The sequence below is a fragment of the Haliotis rufescens genome, unplaced genomic scaffold (assembly GCF_023055435.1).
Source record: "Haliotis rufescens isolate VD_foot unplaced genomic scaffold, xgHalRufe1.0.p SCAF_4, whole genome shotgun sequence".
NCBI lineage: Eukaryota > Metazoa > Mollusca > Gastropoda > Lepetellida > Haliotidae > Haliotis > Haliotis rufescens.
In genome coordinates this window covers 60,946,416-60,953,936 of record NW_025964112.1, presented here as the reverse complement: position 1 = coordinate 60,953,936, position 7,521 = coordinate 60,946,416, and the positions used below count along the sequence as shown (strand labels likewise).

The 7,521-nt window shown below is 45.3% G+C and overlaps 1 protein-coding gene across 1 annotated transcript; it reads right to left on the bottom strand.

Annotated features, from left to right (window-relative positions):
* Positions 1–38: 38 nt before the first annotated feature.
* Positions 39–7,294, bottom strand: LOC124113136 (arylsulfatase B-like). The gene is made up of 8 exons (XM_048382424.1): positions 7,081–7,294; positions 6,150–6,306; positions 5,202–5,314; positions 3,996–4,115; positions 3,407–3,529; positions 2,567–2,696; positions 1,683–1,836; positions 39–785 (listed from the first exon to the last, which is right to left on the bottom strand). Exons 1-8 carry the CDS (start codon positions 7,183–7,185, stop codon positions 62–64), a joined length of 1,626 nt encoding a protein of 541 aa, XP_048238381.1. The 5' UTR covers positions 7,186–7,294; the 3' UTR covers positions 39–61.
* Between the last annotated feature and the right edge of the window lie 227 nt (positions 7,295–7,521).

Here is a 7,521-nt window from a genome sequence, read left to right as displayed (position 1 = left end):
TGAATATTGATTGCTGAATACATGACAGAAAACAACGATTAAGAAACATTTTTATTCACCATTAAACTTGTCTGCCGATAATAGTTGGTATGCTGATCAACCCTTGTTCATCCTTGAGCCATGGGCCCCATGCACCACCGTGAAGGGCGGGATTGGCCCGCGGGTCTATCGGCCTGTTGGAGGGCGGGACCATCGTTTTCCTATAGTCATCTATCCTGCGCAACATTGCTTGCACTTCCGCCGGATGTGACGCAGCAATGTTGTGGAACTCACACGGGTCGCTGGGAATGTGGAACAAGCAGGGAGCTACTTCTGGTTTACAGTTGAACTCAGCATCCGGCGGTTTAGGTCCGCATTTCACTTCAATAGGCTGACCGACGATGGCGATGTTGTCACTTAAGGGGTTGCCGCTGAGAGACCGTTTGATGTCGACAGCATCGGCTTCCGGTGGGGGATACCACGAGTCATATTTGCCGCCCGAGATATGTCCATTTACCAGCTTGAACTCGCCCACTCTGATAGCTGCAAAGTTTGCCGTTGGGTCGATGTTGTGTATAATCTCGCTTCTCACTGCCTGACCGTTGGTTGACAACATTTCCCACAAATTGAAACCGTCTGGTCTTTTGAGCTTGCTGACGTCACCTCCGGCCGCGTGATAGAGAGTGGGCAACCAATCAGTGATGTGCATCAAATTCTCCTGGACGTAACCGGATGTCAAGAGTAGAGGGCTGTAGATGAAGCTGTTTCCCCGCACTCCGCCCTCCCACATCGTGTTCTTGCAGCCCCTGGGGAAAAAAATAGTATAGGCGTATCGCTGCATTCGTACATTGAAATATTTAAAATGATACCATATAGCATGGTCGCCTTTGTCTAATGATCAACACCCCCATCATCTTCCATAGTCTGCTGACACTGTCACTGATTTCAGTAAACTGGAACATCCACTTTGTACTTCCCCCGCACATTAGCAATCCTATGATGGCACGCCGTTATGTGACTAAAAGCGGTATTAAACACAATCACAAGAAGAAAACAATCGTCGTTAAATCGATGCTTATATAATTAGCTTTCCATTGGTCGAGTCAAGCAGTTTTGATGTAAGGCCATACTGAAAATAACGTGCATATCGGGCCTGTGACGTTATTTCGCAATAAAGATATAACGATTTATTCTATTACCCCGGTCAGTCGCCCATTGTGGACTACATTTACATACTCAACTCCCTGGGGGTGAACAATTGAAGCTGCCTGTGAGACGCCTAAAGGTTAACATTCACGTTACCATCTCATATTACCGGGTACCCATTCACTGTTGAGTGAACAGAGGCATATTTTGAACAGTCATTTGCCGAAGGAGACACCACATGTGCTTTAGAAGTCCTAGAAACTCAAACTCAGTCACCCATCCAACTACACTCCGCGATCATTTCTTAACTGTACCTGATCTTGTGCACAGCACCACGTGACACCCCTTGAAGGAATTCAAACTAACGAGGTTTATGTAAGTTAAATCTAGGACCCATGAACATGTCTTTTCCGACACATTGACTCATCCAACGTTGAGTTATGCGGGAGTACTAGTTAGTTACTATACGTAAAGAACACACTGTGGCCATGAGGCTACAAGTCTTATATCCAGTTCTGACGTTCGAATTACGGAGGGTTCACGCTATTGTTTAATACCTGAGTGGCCAGTTGCAAGCAGCGTTCCTGTCGTAGCCGTTCGTGGGTCCGCCGTTGTCTGTTGTGAAGATAATGATGGAGTTGTTCAACATCCCCGTCTCCTGTAGTGTCTGGAAGACGCTGGCGACGGAGTCATCCAACGCCGAGGCCATTCCTGCAACATCATCATGTGTTAGACGGCATCATTGGCATCACCTCAAATAAACAGACCTCTGATCGTCCCCAATTCTCCCAATTAAGAAGAACCATAACTGTATTATACCAGGGATGATAATAGGGCTGGGACGGGTAACTCGGGTACCCGGGTCCGGCGGGTACTGAGTAGGTCCCGGGTACCCACATGACTACCCGGACCCGTAGTTAGTCACGTGATATATTGTCTAATGACTAAAATTATCTGGAACTCTATGATTACACTACAAGTCATTAATGTTCGCTTTTCCTTCAGACTATGCACCCATTCCGTCCGATATGGTTGAATAAAATATGGTTGAATAAGTCAACTTCAGTGTATGCATGACCAGATTGTAAAAACATGTATCTAAATACGTTTTGCAAGGGCTATGCTAAAAAAGTTACCAAACGGACATTTTGAGACATCTCCTGAGACCTACAGTGGGTACCCGGGTAGGGTAGGGTAATAGGGGGCGGGTACCCGGGTAGTAAATTTGGACTCGACCCAGCCCTAGATGATACTATCAGGGTGTCTCTATATTTACAGACATGCATACATAATATTTCTTTTATACAGACTCTCCGGCACCACCGAAAAGGTAAACGCCTATGACCTGCCTCAGTGCCAACTCCACTCATAAATTAATAGTTACGTTTAGCAGCGTAAAAACCAAAAGCACTCAATACAAAACGAAGTAGACAAAGATTACCGGCGAATGTCTTTCGGGGAACGTCTTTGATGTTAGGGAATCTTTGGACATATTTCTGAGGTGACTGGACTGGATCGCCATTGTAGTTCCCAGCATGCACTGCTTGGTGAGCCAGCCACAGGAACAGAGGCTACAGAGACAGGAACTGACGTCACTGATTGAATGGTGGAAAGTGAAGCAGGCGTTCTCTGACTAAATGGAGAAGTGTGAAGCAGACAATCTGTTAATGCAAGTAGACATTCTCTGACTGCTTATCGGAACGTGAAGAGGACATGTCTGATTTCAGGATAAAATGTGACACAGGCTTTTTGTCATTGCATGGCGTGATGTTAAGTTCGCACACGCTAATTACATGGCGTCACGTGAAGGAGACAGAAACTGAGTTCTTGAAACGCTGCTGCACATGTCTCAGTTACTTGATGTACACCTACAAACAACATTTTTAAAACCACATCATCATAGATGGTCCTTGCAAGGACCGCATGCAAATGTATGCAACCTTATTGGGCACTGTAACCAATCAGGACCTCAAAGTATGGCAACATAACAGTTATTTTACAAATTCGAAAAGATTACTTGAAAAATACAAATGATAACAAACCTTATAAAGCACGGGACTTGTTCAGATTAAACTGAATTGTCAGTTATACTATCTGATACTGTTTGAAAGCTCGATTATTTTGGAATTACACATGAAATTTTACCGGAATCCCAGGATAAGAGTGTATTGAGGATGCAACGTGATCAATACGTTTGATTGAGTTGGGGCACTTGAATACACCTCGCTATAACCACTGTTCAAAATATAGTATTTTACAAAACGTGTTCTACCCTTCTTACCTGTGATGCGTTGTGGAGTCTGAGAATCGTGGTTGCTTCCCGTGTGTACAGCTCCGTGGAGTACACCTCGCCATAGCCTCGTTCTATTGCCAGGTTCCGCCGGAAGTCATATCCCCAGTATCCCTACCAATGCATATTGTCGGACAATATGGTTGTCTTATATTAATTGTATAATGAACAACATATTTCTCTTTTTGGAAAAAGGTTTATGAAAATATAATTGTATGCATGTATAAAAACCTCTGGCATCACAAAAGATAAAACGAGAAAAACTCAAATATGTGGTTTACACCTGATTAATGAATAAGATTATTTTCGTAATCCCTTGTCAAAACACTATTTTGGGCTTTATTGGGATAATTAAACGAGGTTAAGAAAAGCATGTGAATGACATCTGTTGCTTGTGTGAATTATGAAATAGTGTTAGAAACTGACAGCGGTTTCCAGTATATACTGTTGCTGAGATACTGGAGGCTTTCGGAGCCAATAACTTCCAAATCATAAGACGCCCGTTTGGAGTATGATGGAATAATAGGCATGTCCCTATCAAACATCGAGCAGTATATATGAGATAAAATGTAGCTATTACCCCCCATCCGTCCTCGGCGGAGTGGTCGTAGTAGTCCTCGTGGCTGATGTAGAAGCCGAAGAAGGAGTCGAAACCTCTCCTCGTGGGGATGTGGTTCTCTGTGTAGTGACCCAGGTGCCACTAGACATGTTAGAGGACGTAAGACCTATACTTCTGGAGTTAGTGTGTGTGCCACTAGACATGTTAGAGGACGTAAGACCTATACTTCTGGAGTTAGTGTGTGTGCCACTAGACATGTTAGAGGACGTAAGACCTATACTTCTGGAGTTAGTGTGTATGCCACTAGACATGTTAGAGGACGTAAGACCTATACTTCTGGAGTTAGTGTGTGTGCCACTAGACATGTTAGAGGACGTAAGACCTATACTTCTGGAGTTAGTGTGTGTGCCACTAGACATGTTAGAGGACGTAAGACCTATACTTCTGGAGTTAGTGTGTGTGCCACTAGACATGTTAGAGGACGTAAGACCTATACTTCTGGAGTTAGTGTGTGTGTGTCTCTCGGTCCCCACGGTGATATAGGCAATAGCCAGTTATGAGTTGACGTTTATAATAATTAACCCCAAACCTGCTATAATGGTCAAAAGCCACAACACAAGTGTTGCTGAATACAGCGAGACCCGTAAGTCCGGTAACCCCATTAGTCTTGTAACCCCAATAGTGTGGATACCCCGTTAGTATTGTAGCCCCGTTAGTCTGGATACCCCTTTAGTCCAGTAACCCCGATAGTATGGATACCCCGCTAGACTGGATACCCCGTTAGTCTGGTAACCCCGATAGTATGGATAACCCGTTAGTCCCGTAACCCCGATAGTCCGGATACCCGTTAGTCTTGATACCATGTTATTCTCTATACCGTTAGTCCGGTAGCTCCGTTAGTCCGGAAACCCCGATAGTCCGGATACCCCGTTAGTCTTGATACCATGTTAGTCTGGATGCCGTTAGTCCGGTAGCTCCGTTAGTCCGGAAACCCCAATAGTCCGGTTACCCCATTAGTCTGGATACCATGTTAGTCTTGATACCCCGTTACTCCGATAACCCCGTGTTTAAAATGAATTTGACAAAGCGTGAAAAAGGCAAATATAGACCTCCAATCGTTTTCATGACCATCAAATGTACTGCAAAGACTAGTAGTATTCATATACATGTATAATAATCGTTATTTATATTTATCAAAGTGCAGTAGACAGCATACGTAGCCCATACCTTTCCCACTATGTGAGTGGCGTACCCGAGTTCCTTCAGATACTGCGGCATGATGGTCTCATTCAGGGACAGGCCATACGGAGTGGCACCCCCGATCACGCCGTGCTGCATGCCTGCGTGGGAGAATGTGTGGGTTAACGCAGCTTTGAACACCATAGTCCAGCTATATCACGTAATGTCAAGTTAATGTAGGAGAAAGGTCAAATCCATCCTCGGCTATCGTGTATCAAAATCCATCCTATTATAATTTATACAGTGGGCTCATTTGCACAATATCTTTGCTTTGATTTCGGTTGGAATTACATGGCGCTGAAAATACGTCTGTGCCCCTAACCTGTATGTATGGAGTGCTAAGTACTGACCCCCTCACCTGTGTGTAAAGGGCGCCTCCCGGTAATTACTGACCCCCTCACCTGTATGCATGGTAAGTACTGACCCCCTCACCTGTATGTATGGGATGTCTCCCTGTAATTACTGACCCCCTCACCTGTATGTATAGGGCGCCTCCCGGTAAGTACTGACCCCCTCACCTGTATGTATGGGGTGTCTCTCGGTAAGTTCTGACCCCCTCACCTGTATGTATAGGGCGCCTCCCGGTAAGTACTGACCCCCTCACCTGTATGTATGGGGTGTCTCTCGGTAAGTACTGACCCCCTCACCTGTATGTATGGGGTGTCTCTCGGTAAGTTCTGACCCCCTCACCTGTATGTATGGGGTGTCTCTCGGTAAGTACTGACCCCCTCACCTGTATGTATGGGGTGTCTCTCGGTAAGTACTGACCCCCTCACCTGTATGTATGGGGTGTCTCTCGGTAAGTACTGACCCCCTCACCTGTATGTATGGGGTGTCTCTCGGTAAGTTCTGACCCCCTCACCTGTATGTATGGGGTGTCTCTCGGTAAGTACTGACCCCCTCACCTGTATGTATGGTAAATACTGACCCCCTCACCTGTATGTATGGGGTGTCTCCCGGTAAGTATGGCTGTGCGGGTTGGGCTGCAGATGGGGGACACATAATAGTTGTTCAGGATGATGCCCTTGTACGCCAGGGAGTCAATGAACGGAGTTTTGATGTCTGAGCCATGGAAGCTGGCGTCATGCCATCCCTAGAAGCAACAACCAGAACAACATGTGGTTGACAGCGTGAGCAACGATTCAAGTCATTGGCTACAGTCACACCCACTCAGGCCACATCACGTTACACGACATCGGGTACAGTCCCGGTTCGCCCCAATTATGTTTCTAGGTTTGTCAGCACCCGTGCTCGTGGGTTTCACCGAAGTGGTAAACGTCTGAGACCTGCATCACTTTGGGCTTTCCGCCCACATTAAGCTGATAAAACTGGAATACTGTTAAAAGTGGCGTTAAACCCAACTCACTCACTCACTCACTCCAGAGATTGAAAAACTGTTTTAGTCCGCTAGTCCTTATTATGATAAACTATAGCAAAACCTTTCATAATGGCGAATTCTACTAGTCCTTATGATACCTAACTATTGGGCAGTTTGGCAAGGCCTACAGGACTAGTGCCAACTTCTAACGCCGTATTCTCATTAAGTTTACTCAAGATTACAACAAGCATGTCTTGTGATAACGTCATGTCGTTAAACCATGAGAGCTGACCTAGATGTCATATCCGATGGCCTAGTCCCTATTCATAATGAATCATAAATATTGTAGATAAAGTACAGGTTATCCCAAATCAACAGGCTGATGATAAACTCGCTACCAGGCAGACAACACACTACACACTCGGTTCAACAGACACGGTAGCCTAGTAGGTAAAGCGTCACGCCGCAGACCCGAGTTCGATTCATAATTCCTTGTGGTCTTCCTTGGGTGTTCCTGGACCCGTTTTAAAGCCCACACTTTCCACTTACCATGTCATCAGCGACGATGAAGATGATATGAGGACGGGTTGACTGTAGTGCTACACGCTGAATGGCCGTCAGCAGACACAGGGGCAGCATCTCAAACCACATCATAGTGTACGTGTGGTGTACGGTGTACTGTATGGTGTAGTGCACAAGGCTCCTGCGATCTAGACGCGGCCGGTCAGGAATTACTTAACGCTACACTCTGGCATGACCTTAGACTCATATCTTTCTAAATCTAGTCGTTATCTACATTAGAATTTACTCCACACTTATTCTGCATAAAAGAATCTGGCTGTCGTTCTTCAGAGAAACTTTAGCGCTACGACTGTCGTAAGTCTATGTTAAGGTATGGGAGTTAATATCACCTTAGTGCTAAGATCGCTTAGTACAAGGGCAGGTGGAATGTTTAAAAAACAAGATTTATTTCCGATAGCCATTTCTTAG